This window comes from Oncorhynchus keta, chromosome 16 (assembly GCF_023373465.1).
Source record: "Oncorhynchus keta strain PuntledgeMale-10-30-2019 chromosome 16, Oket_V2, whole genome shotgun sequence".
Taxonomy (NCBI): Eukaryota; Metazoa; Chordata; class Actinopteri; order Salmoniformes; family Salmonidae; genus Oncorhynchus; species Oncorhynchus keta.
In genome coordinates this window covers 15814163-15830369 of record NC_068436.1, presented here as the reverse complement: position 1 = coordinate 15830369, position 16207 = coordinate 15814163, and the positions used below count along the sequence as shown (strand labels likewise).

Here is a 16207-nt window from a genome sequence, read left to right as displayed (position 1 = left end):
ATAAGCGGGGTGTTTTCACAGAACTGCTCAGAATGTGGGAAATGTGTATGAAGTTTGAACGCTGGGGCTACATTAGGCTAGGTAAAGGGTCTGCACACACACACACTACACACACACACACACACACACACACACACACACACACACACACACACACACACACACACAGCTCTGAGGAATTCCACAGGCTGTCACATATGAAGGAATCATGTTCTAACTCTGAATAACACTTAATGATAGTGACCAAGTAGAATGCTTTATACAAATCATAGCAGTTGGCCAACTTCAGTTAGATAACTGTCCCTAATATAATAGAACCATATTATGTTGTTTTGGCTTTTCTACTACAGAATGCGGTTTACAAAGGAGAGTATTCAGCCACTCATCCGACTGTGAGGATGTTTTGGGAGGTATTCCATGAGTTCCCTCTGGAAAAGAAGAAGCGGTTCTTATGTAAGTACTAAGTAGAGCCCTCGGTTCTTATGTAAGTACTATGTAGAGACCTCGGTTCTTATGTAAGTACTATGTAGAGACCTCGGTTCTTATGTAAGTACTATGTAGAGACCTCGGTTCTTATGTAAGTACTAGGTAGAGCCCTCGGTTCTTTTCTAAGTATTAATACGAGAGCCCTCGGTTCTTATGTAAGTATTAATACGAGAGCCCTCGGTTCTTATGTAAGTATTAATACGAGAGCCCTCGGTTCTTATGTAAGTATTAATACGAGAGCCCTCGGTTCTTATGTAAGTATTAATACGAGAGCCCTCGGTTCTTATGTAAGTATTAATACGAGAGCCCTCGGTTCTTATGTAAGTATTGAATGTAAGAGAGCCCTCGGTTCTTAAATACTGTAATTTTCTAAGTATTAATACGAGAGCCCTCGGTTCTTATGTAAGTATTAATAGGAGAGCCCTCGGTTCTTATGTAAGTATTAATACTGAGAGCCCTCGGTTCTTATGTAAGTATTAATATGAGAGCCCTCGGTTCTTATGTAAATTAATACGAGAGCCCTCGGTTCTTTTCTAAGTATTAATACGAGAGCCCTCGGTTCTTATGTAAGAGAGAGCCCTCGGTTCTTATGTAAGTATTAATACGAGAGCCCTTGGTTCTTATGGTTCTTATGTAAATTAATACCCTTGATGTAGAGCCCTCGGTAAATCTGAGTATGTTCTTATGTAAGTATTAATACGAGAGCCCTTGGTTCTTATGTAAATACTGAGTAGAGCCCTCAGCCAACACCTCATTAAACTATCACAATGACAATCTGTAGTTTTACTCAAGGTCTAAATAGGCACTTACAGTGCCTTGCGAAAGTATTCGGCCCCCTTGAACTTTGCGACCTTTTGCCACATTTCAGGCTTCAAACATAAAGATATAAAACTGTATTTTTTTGTGAAGAATCAACAACAAGTGGGACACAATCATGAAGTGGAACGACATTTATTGGATATTTCAAACTTTTTTAACAAATCAAAAACTGAAAAATTGGGTGTGCAAAATTATTCAGCCCCTTTACTTTCAGTGCAGTAAACTCTCTCCAGAAGTTCAGTGAGGATCTCTGAATGATCCAATGTTGACCTAAATGACTAATGATGATAAATACAATCCACCTGTGTGTAAATCAAGTCTCCGTATAAATGCACCTGCACTGTGATAGTCTCAGAGGTCCGTTAAAAGCGCAGAGAGCATCATGAAGAACAAGGAACACACCAGGCAGGACCGAGATACTGTTGTGAAGAAGTTTAAAGACGGATTTGGATACAAAAAGATTTCCCAAGCTTTAAACATCCCAAGGAGCACTGTGCAAGCGATACTATTGAAATTGAAGGAGTATCAGACCACTGCAAATCTACCAAGACCTGGCCGTCCCTCTAAACTTTCAGCTCATACAAGGAGAAGACTGATCAGAGATGCAGCCAATAGGCCCATGATCACTCTGGATGAACTGCAGATATCTACAGCTGAGGTGGGACACTCTGTCCATAGGACAACAATCAGTCGTATATTACACAAATCTGGCCTTTATGGAAGAGTGGCAAGAAGAAAGCCATTTCTTAAAGATATCCATAAAAAGTGTTGTTTAAAGTTTGCCACAAGCCACCTGGGAGACACACCAATTTTTTTTTTTTTTTACCTTTATTTAACCAGGCAAGTCAGTTAAGAACATATTCTTATTTTCAATGACGGCCTGGGAACAGTGGGTTAACTGCCTGTTCAGGGGCAGAACGACAGATTTGTACCTTGTCAGCTCGGGGGTTTGAACTCGCAACCTTCCGGTTACTAGTCCAACGCTCTAACCACTAGGCTACGCTGCATGTGGAAGAAGGTGCTCTGGTCAGATGAAACCAAAATCAAACTTTTTGGCAACAATGCAAAACATTATTTTTGCCGTAAAAGCAACACAGCTCATCACCCTGAACACAGCATCCCCACTGTCAAACATGGTAGTGGCAGCATCATGGTTTGGGCCTGCTTTTCTTCAGCAGGGACAGGGAAGATGGTTAAAATTGATGGGAAGATGGATGGAGCCAAATACAGGACCATTCTGGAAGAAAACCTGATGGAGTCTGCAAAAGACCTGAGACTGGGACGGAGATTTGTCTTCCAACAAGACAATGATCCAAAACATAAAGCAAAATCTACAATGGAATGGTTCAAAAATAAACATATCCAGGTGTTAGAATGGCCAAGTCAAAGCCCAGACCTGAATCCAATAGAGAATCTATGGAAAGAACTGAAAACTGCTGTTCACAAATGCTCTCCATCCAACCTCACTGAGCTCGAGCTGTTTGGTAAGGAGGAATGGGAAAAATGTCAGTCTCTCGATGTGCAAAACTGATAGAGACATACCCCAAGCGACTTACAGCTGTAATCGCAGCAAAAGGTGGCGCTACAAAGTATTAACTTAAGGGGGCTGAATAATTTTGCACGCCCAATTTTTCAGTTTTTGATTTGTTAAAAAGTTTGAAATATCCAATAAATGTCGTTCCACTTCATTATTGTGTCCCACTTGTTGTTGATTCTTCACAAAAAATACAGTTTTATATCTTTATGTTTGAAGCCTGAAATGTGGCAAAAGGTCGCAAAGTTCAAGGGGGCCGAATACTTTCGCAAGGCACTGTACTAGTGTTGGGACTTAGCCAGTGGCTCAAGCTCAATGTTATCTATTTCTAAAGCTACAAGGAAACAAACTGCTTGAGTATTAGTACTCTCAGCCTCTGATACTGTACATCTAATGCTATCTCTCCCTCTCTCAACTATAATACTATACCTAATGCTAACACTAGCCCTCCCCTTTACTGTCCCCTCTTTCCCAGTATTCCTGACGGGCAGCGACCGCATCCCCATCCATGGCATGGAGAGCCTCCGCATCTCCATCCAGTCCACGTCGGCCGAGGAGCACTATCTGCCCGTGGCCCACACCTGCTACAACCTGCTGGACATGCCCCGCTACCAGACCAAACAGACCCTACACCGCCGTCTCACCCAGGCCGTGGAGCAGTACGAGGGCTTCAGCCTGGTGTGAGACCCAGTGGCTGGTTCAGTGGCTCCCCCTAGAGGCCCAGGGGGAATTAGCATGGCTGCTAATGCTAATGTACTTTAATAACAACGCCCTGTGAATGGGGGTGGCTGGATGGAGGGAAGGGGGCTGCTTTTCCATAGCACTTTCCCTATACAGTTTACCGTAAGAGATGATATATTTTGAGTTAATTGTCTTCTATGCAGATTGATGTACATAACTTGAACAGTTTTAATTAAACCAGCTTTTTTGTTGCTTTAAGATAATTTATTGAATTGAATAGTTTTTTGGGATTTGAAAAATTATACATGTCAGAGGTGAACATTGAAGCCCTTTACCTGGGATCTGGTCTTTTACCGCTGTTCTTGGGTCAGTTTGAGGACAGATGATACCAGATTAATACATGAGTGAACAGCAGGCAGACAGTTCCATACTCAAGCCCAATAAATACATGGCATTCTAATGCCATACCCACAATACCAGTCTATTTCTACATTAAAAAGACTAACTGAATGACTGGAGTTACTTACATGTCCTCAATCTTACATTTATCAATATTTCTTTGATTGCGATGCCGTTGGAGTGATTTTATTACAGTAGTATTGGTGAAGTGTCTTTTTTTTAAATGGATGTTAAAATGTCTGTGTGCATGTTGTCGAGAGGAAACGCTAAAAAGACTCATTGTTACATTATAAACAAAACACAAATACAGCTAATCCACATTTCTTTGATCCCTGTAACCCCAGATTAGGAATAAATCATCTCAATGTCAGAATGAGTGCACATTTGTAGCCTGGCGGATAATAGGTTGATTTACAGATTATCTGTTCATGGTTCCCACCAGTTCCTTCTGTGATGACACAGCATTCAGACCAAAGACATTATGGTTGATTTGACCTGCAGAATTAGTCTTGGGTCATTGACTAGGTTTAAGGAACAGATTATATTGGGTCATGTTATTAGCAATAACGAACAGCTCGGTAATGTAGTGCCGTTTGTATCGAGGGTCAGGGGACGCTGCACTCTGAACATCTCTGCATCGTTTCCCGGCCGTTACTTCAATGACTTCTCTCAAGTGTATCTGGATCGTGTGTTGATATGCAAGTGATAAAAATAACTGTCTGTGCATTCTGCCTATTCAGTCCTATTACCGAACGTCTCAGCCAATGGAGGCTGGTATATATTGTATTGTCTACCATTTCTCTGAAGCCACGTCTTTCTCCGCTGTAACTGGGGTTAAGACAAACGTCGTTATCTATAGGGACGGCTGGTCTCCTTGTTTGTCTTTTGTTTTAATACATCAATAGCCACAAATTTGCCCAAGGGGAATCATTACTATTTTGATTTATAATTCGTCACCCTCAGTGTAGACAATGACATAGTGACATTTTGTTTATTCAAAGCTGAGCTAGGGCAATACCTGAGGGAGGCTCAGTGTGTTCTATTATAGCCTGGTCCTTAATCCATTTGTGCTGTTGGCAAGACAACAAACCGATCAGCAACCAGGCTAGGGGAAAAGCCTATTCATTCCTATTATTCTTATTTCACCACGGCAATGGCGACAATTCCAAATCATTGGGTCATTGTTTGCAAATAAGGGCTTATTAGTGGATCTATAACTGGATTGTTAAGTTTATCATATTTAATTTTGTACCTTCTAAATGGATGACATTTTTCCCTGAACAAATAAAACGTAATTCCAGCTTGTCCTGTAGTTGTTTTAAATCAAGAAGCTATTTTATAGGTTGGTCTGGGAATAAGGATTTGCTTGTGGATAAATGAGCGGTGCATATAGGGGGACTTTGTGTAAAGAAATTCATTTTGTTGTAGAGTTCAACCAATATGAATGAATTTGCAGTGTTCTGTGAAATGTGTTGACATTCACCAATTCAGTACCACACAAACACACCAATGAAAACCCAACGCCAACAAACTCAGTAAAAATATGTTTGGTTTTATATTATATATACAATTTATGTACTAAAATGTACACACCCATAATTCATTATGTCCACCAGTGTTTTACGTTCAATAAAAACGAAAGTCACACTATTAAAATGATCCATTTTGGAGAAAAAGGAAAAATGTACTTGCTCACTTAGCAATGTAAACATAGATCTGGATCCATATTTACAAGGAACAAATAGGCTATGAAAATACCTACATAAAAAAAGAAAGCAGCATGCCTTGATTGAGTATTGAAGGCTCTGCGTTGGGGATTGGCAGCTATTTTGATAGTTATTGGGACTTTTAAGGATGGATGTTCCACACAAAATGGCCCTTGTCAGTGTTGAAAGGTTTGAGCAAATATATACCACTGATTTCAAGACAGGATAGCTTATTTTCACACAAAGTGAATAGGAAAAGAAAACAGACAAATGCAAAATAATATACAAGCAGTCAAATCCATAAGTGACTGATGACCATGATCACAATAATTAATGAAATTGTATACATTGATCCACTACACTATTTTGGTATGCAATCTGAGTCATTTTCTTTGGATCATAATAACACATCATAGACTATTTTTGCATTCTAGTTCTCAGTTTAAACAAATTAACGCTCCTCTGACATTTCCTCATAGTATGCTAAAAATACACACAATTTCTGGAAACAAACAAATATAAGCATTGATGATGACAAGTGTGTTTTTCCTAGGTTAACATCGAGATAATTGCCACGTTCACGTGCTAGTCGGAACTAGGAAAGTCGGAAATGTTCGACTTGCTAACTGGTTGTATTTATACATGTGCAGCGTTCAACTAGTTTGCAAGTCGAAGATTTCAGAGTTTCCTAGTTCCGACTTGCACGTGAATGTGGCATATGGCACCAATCATGAGTTACATTTAAAAAATCCATCCATTGGCTGAACTCTGCTAGACTGGCTGTCTGATTGGTTGTTTGCATGCAGATTGTAACTGTCTGTCTCCCTTACAAAAATACACAATCCCCTCATTTAAGTTCTGATTACAAAATCTTGTTTCTCAAAATGGCAATACCTTAAAGTACATAATCCCAAATCTAATGTTACACTCCACATGAAGACTTTTTAAAAGTCTATATGAACTATATGAGTCTATATAAACATTCAAAGGAAGAAAAATAAATTAAATCAATACAACACTCTTTGTAAATGTATCCTTTAAATTAGTGATGACTATTTGATGTAGGGTAGTTCTTGGTATCAATCAATATCAAGATGCACCAAAAATGTTTAAAAAAATCTTCCTTTGAAAAAGGTTGGTTTTGGTCCACTCTCTGCGGGGTCAGGAAAATTAGGATGTTTCTGGTTCAGGGATACAGTATTTTCCTCCACTTCCCTGAAAAACCGACGTGGGGACTCTACTCAGGTGTCTTTTAAGGCCTGCTACGTTAGGTTAGTAGTCATTCAAAGATGCCCGACATTTTGAGTTCCGGGGTTCTTCTTCTATACGAGGGAAACAACAGACAAGATGGAGTAGCCTCCGGGCAGCACCTACATGTCAGTTCCAACACCTCTCAGGTCAGTAACTAAGCCATACCGTTTCCCTTCTACAGTTGGGATTAATCAGGGGGCAACATGTTGGCATCTCCTGAAGCCAAATGAGTCTATGGCACAAGAACGAAATAAACATATTGTATGGGATGATGAGGTGTATCTGTTTTCCTTTCCATGGGCTGGTGTGGTTCATCTCTTATTGAGACTGAGCCTCATTCATTCCTCTGTCAGTCTTTGAGGTTTTCTTTTCTTTAGGTGAACTTAGAGGCATCTCCTTTGCTGATGAGAACCTCTATCAGCCTAAGCTTGGCTTTGATGTGCTTGTATTCGTTATACTCTACCGCCAAAGGGGAGCGGTCTTCCTTCTGCACGTTTCTATGGCAACAGCAAGTGGGAGGAAGCAAAATACAAACATTAGCTGAATGGACGACGGGCAAAATGGCTGTGCAACCCAAGATGAAGGACAGTAAATCACCTCGCATCATCTAATTGTTTACATTTAGTCCAACTATGACACGAAACAAAACCGGAAACGTCATCTTACCTGCCATTTTGCCTGAAGAATTGATCTTCAAACTCTCTTAGGTTCTTGCGGATTCTCTTTTTCTCCTCCCGGGCCTCTTGTAGCTGCTCCACTAGTTCCGGCCTGTGTGTGGGGAGAACCAAACACCGCTTTAGGCATCTGAACCTCAAAGGTTGTTTTGACTCTAAAATGCTTTTAAAGTCCTTCAGGCTGTTTCAATCTTAGTTGTTTAAGAAGTGAACGTTCTTCTAAACACATGAAATACCACAGCTAACTTGAATAGATAGACATCAACAATAACACGAGACTACGAATGATTGCAGTACTTTAATTCTACAATCTAAACTACAATGCCCGTGTTATTCACCCATCCAGATGCTTTAGATACAGGTCAATTATATTTAATCCAATTCAACTTTATTTATAACCTCAGGGACAATTAAGAAGAGGTCAGGGCCGGCTTGGGTGCTTACATGGTGGCCGAATGCAGGTTGGACAGACGCATGTCGGTGGTGTTCTTGAGGGCGAGAGCTCGTCGACGGGCGAGATGAAGCCGTCCGTCTCCTCCTCCAGCTGGTCCAGGAAGCCCAGCATACTGAAGTCTGGACGCACTGTCCCTGTGATCTGGGGCTTGTTGTTGGACTCAGAGTCATCCTCAGAGCCATCCTCCTCCTCCTATGGGCACAAAACCAGCGAAGGGGGAGGTCAGTGGAGGGTTAAGGGGGAAAGGGTGAGCGATGCTGGGGTGAACTGATCGTAGTGCCATGGGGCTGTCAAGGGACCCCCAGGGTCAAGAGCTATGTTAATGCAAGAGAATCAAGTATTGTTCATTTAATGTTACTGGAATCAGAGCACAAAGAAACATTTATTCAGTCATTTTTCAGTTTGATGAGGTTAATACATGTCTATTGTTAATTTTTCCACTTTGAATTTATTTTAGATTGAGACAATCAGAACTATTCTAACACATCCACAAATTTCAGCACAGACATGATGAGCATCTCAAGACCAGAGTTGATTTGACGATCTCCCTATTTTTGCTTGATTGGATTATTTGATCATCTTATTTATTTTTGGTGTACACACACATTGACACACACCATGCACAGGCAAGTCGCCTTGTTAGTCCTTCTCACACACTATCAAGTTGATCCCAAAGCAATCAATCTAACAAGTCATGAAGCAGCAATCTAACCATTAAAAACCAAGTTGATATTGAATCAAACCGCCCCCCACGAGTGCTATGGGTGGCCACCCAATCCACAGGCTGCAATCAGGTTTGGTTGAGAGGTGAGGGAGTAGGGGATTGGAGGGTGTGAGTGGGAGGGAGTTGCGTTCTGATCACTGATTAGTCGAGCACGAGCAGCAGTGTGTCTTCACCTTGATGTCGTCAAAGAAGAGCGCGGCTTCGCCCTCGATAATGGGCTGAAGTACAGGACCTCTGCGTTTGCTGGAGGGGGAGGCCTGAGAGTTAACAAGGAGGGGTTACCACTCGAGAACTGACCCCAGTTCAGCTCTGACTACAGAGCACATAAAGAAACTGAATAGCATCCACTACAAACTGATCCCGGATCAGGTTTGTCACTGTAGGATTTTCTGCTGAACACTACTATGCTTCTTTTGGAACCTGTACCAAGTACTAGGATCAGAATGACCTGCTCTTGTTTGTGGGACCTTTTCACGACCATAATAGGCTTCTTCAGAGAAAACATAGCACTAGGCTCTCGTGTGATTTTAAACCTCTGAAAGGCAGGCTGTGTAACAGGTTCTTAGATCAAACAGATAAGAGTATCACGAGTCAGCTCTTTACCACAATGAATTCAGCAGTTGACATAACCCTATATGCCACCATGTACAGTACATAAACGTTTGCTAGGTCTCCAATTTATATAATGAGGATTAAATCTATTATATAAAGTGTGTTCTGTACAGTACATTAGGTTCATAACACAGATTAGATATTGCGTAATCAACGTGTTTACACGAGAAATTAAAAGGGAAAACTGGGACAAAACATTCAAATGTTCTCTTGTATACCCGTTACATAAACCATATGGAGACGAAATGTATTACAATGGAAACATATATTCTAATAATCTTTAATGTATTGGTGGTTAGAGGTTATTGTGAGATTATATATATATATTTTATTCCCTTCTGGTTTGAATCCAGCCTCAGTGAATATCTGATGAGAATCTGAACTTTTGAACAGTGTTTTCTGCCCCTCCGTACCCATCTTTCTAGTCTAGAGGGAGAGTCTGCACAGCTGTGGTGTGCGTGCGTATGTGTTCGTAGTTCCCTGTGGCCAACTGAGTTGCTGTGGCCCCAACTTGTCACCTTTGAGCTCTGTTAAGAACCTGTGGATCCACTGAGCCACTTAAACCGAGTTTAGGTTTAGGGCATTGGCCTTGAGGCTAACCTAGCGCTATGGCTACAGTCCCGCCTATGGACACTGACGCTAATGCTAGCCTAATGCTAACATTAGCGTTGTTAGGATTTAGTTCCCATGTAAAGGAACTTGATCTTCAGCCAAAGCTACGTGGTGACCTTTACCACCAGCTCCTCAAAGAGAAACCCAGGAACAACTCTGCTGTGGAGAAAATGAAGGAGAGAGCAAAGAGAGCTAGCTATACTTACAATGACGGGGATGGTGGAAGCTCTGCAGAGGATCTGTTTGACCAGGCGGTATCTGTCGTACAGGGGCTTCATGATCTGTCTCTCAGTCTTGGTAACCTAGAGAAGAGGCAGAGAAAAGGGAAAGGCACATTGTTAGCAATAGCAACCACTAGTTAGCTAGCATTAGCACTCCCCTGTGGTGCTACAATAGCACTCTGCTAGCAAAATCAAATCAAATCAAATTTATTTATATAGCCCTTCGTACATCAGCTGATATCTCAAAGTGCTGTACAGAAACCCAGCCTAAAACCCCAAACAGCAAACAATGCAGGTGTAAAAGCACGGTGGCTAGGAAAACTCCCTAGAAAGGCCAAAACCTAGGAAGAAACCTAGAGAGGAACCGGGCTATGTGGGGTGGCCAGTCCTCTTCTGGCTGTGCCGGGTAGAGATTATAACAGAACTAGGGCTGACACACAACAACATGCAAGGTAACATAGATTCCATCCCCATCAATTCAAATCCAATGTTTTTTTTAGTACCTCAGATGACAACTGGCCATAAACTAGGATAGAAAGTCACACAGGGAAGGCTATGGGTGTCAGAAAGGACACCTTTCCACTTTCTGATAAACAACCATAACAAGGATTAGCCCTTGCAATTAGTCCAATCAAAAAGGGATTCCATGTCGATTCCTTTACAGGTAAATTAAGACGTTAGCTGGCTTCTCGTCCTTCAGCCATTGTCGTCGCTGAGACAACAATACTCGTCACAGCTGTCTAAAGACGTCTGGTCTGCCAATAACGATATGTTGCAGTGCAGAAGGTCATGTTTTCATTTGTATTTCATCCTTTTAATAATGTATTGTTGTATCTGGGTCTCTATGGCTGCATTTATACCAGCAGACATATTCTAATATTTGTTTCATGAATTGATCTTTTGACCAACCAGATCAGCTCTGAAAAAGGTCTGTTGTGAAAAGATCTTATGTAAATTGGTCAGAAGACCAATTAGTGGAAAGAATATCAGAAAATGCCTGCCTTTGTAAATGCAGCCAACGTTGTATCTAGGTTGCATGAAAAGATTGCATAGTTCAAAGTACACATTTGTGTGCACACATTCTGCACTCTACACACACACACAAACAGCCTGGTTCAAGACATTATTCACTCTTCAGTTGTGATCTAGGTCAGGTTTTCCACTGGACAGAGACTGATTTAATGCATTTGTTTGATTTTTTTTTTAGCTATCAGTTACTGTTCAGGCAGATGGGTGGGCTAACTAGAAGGCTCTATGAAATCATTTTTTGGGGGGCGGGGGGGGGGCAGAAAAGGGACAGTGGACAAGACACTCACTGGTCTACCGTGGATGCCTTCGTAGTACAGGAGAGCCTTCTGTAAGGCCACCTTCTCAGCGCCAATCTGCTCCCGAGTCATATCCTATCAGAGGAGGAAGACACTGTTAGTTAGCCTTTAGCCGTTAACCATTAGCATTTAGCTATTAACAGTGGCGGCTAGGCGGCTCCTATCTCACCTTGATGTCCTCGGGCCGCCCCACCTCGTCCCTCTTCTCCTGCAGCTTGTTCTGGACGCCCTCCAGGGTGTTCTCTACCGGGGGCTTGGGTGCCTTCTCCTGTTGGGGCTTCTTCTCCAGCTGGGAGCCAAAGCTCTTGGGCAGGGTGTTGCTGCGCTGGCGGGTCAGCGGAGGGAGGTCCTCCTCAGACTTGTGGAGCTTGTGCTCTTTCAGGTCTTTGCGGAGCTTGGCCAGTTCATTCATCCACTTCAGGACCTCTGGGTTGTCAGCCTTGTCACTGTGTGAGGGCTGTAAACAACAACATGATTTCTATTAATCCACAAACAGCAGCAGTGGGTATTTTGACGTCTTCCCACAACATCTTGACTTTATCAGTTGACCCCATTCCTGACACCCCTCCCATCAGCTGAGTCTCATTATGAACTCTCTAATCGTGTTTACTTTGAAGGAAGCCAGTCGTGTCTTATTAATGTAATTTTCTATTTCTGTGCATTTCTTCGGATGCCTTGCTAGATCTCATAATAAGCTTGTTGTGCTGCCCTGCTTTCTCTGATATACTGTAGCTACTTTAGAAATCAATCAGAAAGTGGCTCACTCATTTTTCCTTGCTGTCCAATGTTTCAGCTACAGAGGGGCCACTATTTACCCTGTATTTGCGCTCCTCCTCAAACTTCTCCTCGTACTTGTGGATCTTCCTCTTGAGACCGTGGATCTTCTTGGAGAGCTGGGCTGAGGTCAGCTCTTGCTGGTCGTCGTCACCGCAGGAGCCCAGAGAGGAACTCCTCCTCCGACTGCAGGATAGAGACACAGCCATAGAAATAGAAGGACTGCCTGTTGCTTTGGACACAGAGTCACGTTGGACGTATGCACACGCCTTCACTCTAAAAACACACAATCTGATGGCCACCCATTGTAAAAATAAAAAAACACATGCATGAACACACATCTAATCACACATTATGTGACTCCCATATCTTGCAAATAAAACCTCTGTCTACTATAATTCTCTTCGTCTTAGATATTGAGTTTACAATTGCAACTTTTGATTGCGAATTTTCCATACGAGTGTTTGCACTGCAAGTGATAAAGCAGATAAAGGCGCTATACATATACCGCAGTATAGTTGTGACTAAATAATAATTACATTTTACTGCTGTAACGTTCATAGCTAACTCGACTTGTAAAATGCCATTTTTTATACTAGTAAGTACTAGGTTTTCCTTAGATATTGTAACTACATACCAGTAGCTGTCTAATACTGACCAACGACCTGAGTTTGTTTACAAAAAATGGTCACCCCGATAATAATTCATAAACGCACAAAAACAGTCACAAAACAAACACAAAACACACACACACACACACAACACACACACACACACACACACACACACACACACACACACACACACACACACACACACACACACACACACTACTCGTCCCCAAAGTCAACAGTACTGTAAATCCATGTTGGTTCCTCACCTGGCAAAGGAGTGTGTATTGGGCGGCGAGGGTGGCACCTCGGTGTCATCTATGTACTGCTGACAATGACCATAGGCGTGGAAACGGGGGGACAGCATGGGGTCGCTGTCCTCTCCAATCAGCTGGCGAATCAGGCGGCCCCCCACTTGGGGCGAAATGCACGCCTCCTCGCTGTCCATGCTCTCCCGTTGCCACGACGAGTAGGCCGGGACTGGCTCTGTGGAACAGACAGAAAATAACACAGGTTAGGGGCGGCAGGTGGTTAGAGCGTTGGACTAGTAACCGAAAGGTCGCAAGATCAAATCCCCGAGCTGACGAGGTAAAAATCTGTCGTTCTGCCCCTGAACAAGGCAGTTAAACCCACCGTTCTTAGGCTGTTGTTGAAAATAAGAATTTGTTCTTAACGGACTTGCCTAGTTAAATAAAGGTCAAAATTGAAATTAAAGTTGGATAATGACAGAACCTCCATGAAAACACACACACTAAAAGTGGGTTAGACTACCATGGACCGCTCCAAAACACACTGCACATATTGATATCACAAGGCTTTGTAATCCAAAAGGTGTTGCAATTTTTTAAAAAGGAAAGTGACAAAAAACTGCACTGCACTGCACACACACATGACCATGGGCAGGGATGAGGGAGTGACCTGTGGAACTTGGCAGGCTCTACCAGCAGTCGACAAACACTGGCTTATCTCTCGCTCAAACACAGCTAGAGCTCAACATGGGCCCTGCTTGGCTGCAACATCTGAACTGCAAACACCACTAAACATAGACAAAGTGTAGTCTAAGTAGAACACAGCAAAATAACGTCTTGCCTATCTGATTGTCGTCTCAAGGGACGAGGCAAGCAGTAAGCAGCGGAATCCAACTGATTGGATCCAAATGAATCAACCGCCACTTTAAGTCTAAACATGGCGGTCGCTCGTCACCTCGGCAACACCTTCTTGGCACCCGCATCTGAGCGCCCTAAAGGTCACTGCGGCATTGCATGATGAAGCTGTTCACTAAAACTCTCACCACTAACTAATGGCTTACAGACCCATTGGTCTGTTTTCCAGGCTGGTTTCCCCAGCCCCTGGCCTCAGTTCAGCCCCAGCCAGAGTCCACTCCGACTCGCCAATAATTACACTGTGGTGAAAATAACCATGCAGATGTCTCTGACAATCCCAATCACAAGCTATAAATAAATTGGACTGCTCTTTGATGCCTCTGGTTGGGATAATGCAGGAGCAATGGCCTCTCTGGTAGAGGAATGGAACGGCTGTGACTCCAGAGTTAGCCTTGTACCATATCGGTTCGTGATGTCTTCACATTTCCTATGGCCGTGGTCATCAATTTGCAAGACAGCGCAAGCAGATATGGGACCAGAATACGGAGAGTGACTGGCATAGGAAGAATATTGTTGGGCTGTGTATGTGAGAGAGAGAAAGACCACGGCATTGTACCCACAGCGGGAGTTGTACTGTATCACAGATCAGTGAAACACACAGGCTGTTGCTAGGAGAGGAGGGAAGGTTTCATTTCAGATAGCCTAAGCCACCACCACACAACAGCATTGTAAATACAAAACTCAGCCAAGGATTGTTCTACTGCACGTGAGTTTGTGTGGACGTGAGAGAAACCACGGTATTGTACCACAGGAAAAAGGAGACCATGTAGGCTACACTGCACACGGGAGAGGTAACATAGCCAGAAGGGAGCAATAACAAAGTCAGGTTTCCATATCACCAATGTAAACATTTAGAAACATCAGAATTCAGTAATCACTCTTTGAACACATGCACACCCACACACCCTGTAGCTGCACATGCATGTTTTTCTAAGAAGGGGGGTGGATAGGGACTCATATGGGAAGTGATTTGGGTTCGAATTTCCAAATTAAAAAAGCATTTTTTTTGTTGGTTTAAAATATCTCGAAATTGATAGATAAACGCTTAATTTGCCATTTGTGTCACTTCAAAATGACGTTTTTACCAATAGACCTACAACAGTTTTGTTTACAAATTGCAGGTCGAATTTCCGAGGTAAATTTTGACGCATATTGTTGATATTCTCTCGCGCACATTGGCCTATCTGCTGGTCGTCACTAGTTACCACTGTAGCCGATTTTGACTTTGTGGTTGTAATAACTAGTGGAAACCCTATCTGTTCCTCTGATCCATCCGACTACAGCAACAATACAAATATCTACTGTATGTCCCGATATTATAAACGAGTTGAGTTATACAGAATAAAAATAGTGGCATCTTTAGCTGACAAATGCATGTAACGGTAAATATTGGCTCCTGGTTTTCGGTCCGTCTTATCCGTTTGTGCTATTTGAAAACACTGTAACAAAGTTGCTTTCATGTTGCCTTCTTGAGTTTCTGAATGAAAGGAATTGTGTGCGATTTCCATTCACTAAGGGATTGAGAATATGTTCCTATAGTGTGTAGCCTAACACTTGGTATCTGGACCTTGTTACAGGGTATACAGGGTGCGTTCGTAAATTAACTTTAGAGTGCCAGAATGACCTCGTAGTGTGCTCTGGACGTTCGTTCATTCAGAGCGTTTCGCTTTCGTAGCGATCAGATCGCACACTGGACGCTCTGGCCGAGGAGTGGGGTTGATCTGAGCGTTCTGACCTCATAATGGCAGTCAAGCACCCACGCTAACTGGCTAAAGTTAGCTCGCTTGCTAGTTACTTCCAGACATAAATGAGAGAACACCTCATTCTGACATTTTTTCGCCCTAGCAGAGCTGGTTAGACTGAATTCATGTTATCCGGAGCGTTGGTGACTAACTGTACTGCTGGCAACAATTTAATTACGATTTTAGTTTAACAACGTTTACTGACACCAGCCATATTCAACGAGTGTTGAGCGTTTATAAATTCATCAGTTATTAAGCCCTCTGGCAAACTCAGACGAAAGTGCTCTGAAATCAAGAGTAGATTGCCAGAGGGAATTTACGAAGGCACCCATAGACTCCTCACTCAGCACGACTAGTAGTGCATGCTGGACTGTAGACGGTAGATAATAATCACGAAAGCCAGCTAACGTTAGCTGTCT

At 42.5% G+C, this 16207-nt stretch overlaps 2 protein-coding genes across 2 annotated transcripts in view; one reads left to right on the top strand and one right to left on the bottom strand.

The window, feature by feature from the left end:
* The window catches only part of LOC118377465 (probable E3 ubiquitin-protein ligase HERC3), a 53524-nt gene extending 48300 nt beyond the window's left edge, over window positions 1-5224 (top strand). Inside the window, exons 48-49 of the mRNA XM_052464350.1 lie at window positions 351-453; window positions 3315-5224. Of these exons, the coding sequence (XP_052320310.1) occupies window positions 351-453; window positions 3315-3523 (312 nt within the window). The 3' untranslated portion in view covers window positions 3524-5224. The remainder of the gene's footprint in view (window positions 1-350; window positions 454-3314) is intronic.
* Window positions 5225-5450: 226 nt separating this feature from the next.
* The window catches only part of LOC118380070 (protein FAM13A), an 82618-nt gene continuing 71861 nt past the window's right edge, over window positions 5451-16207 (bottom strand). Inside the window, 10 exon segments of the mRNA XM_052464806.1 lie at window positions 5451-7373; window positions 7543-7644; window positions 7995-8037; window positions 8040-8196; window positions 8902-8985; window positions 10159-10254; window positions 11490-11573; window positions 11668-11955; window positions 12314-12458; window positions 13153-13369. Of these exon segments, the coding sequence (XP_052320766.1) occupies window positions 7250-7373; window positions 7543-7644; window positions 7995-8037; window positions 8040-8196; window positions 8902-8985; window positions 10159-10254; window positions 11490-11573; window positions 11668-11955; window positions 12314-12458; window positions 13153-13369 (1340 nt within the window). The 3' untranslated portion in view covers window positions 5451-7249.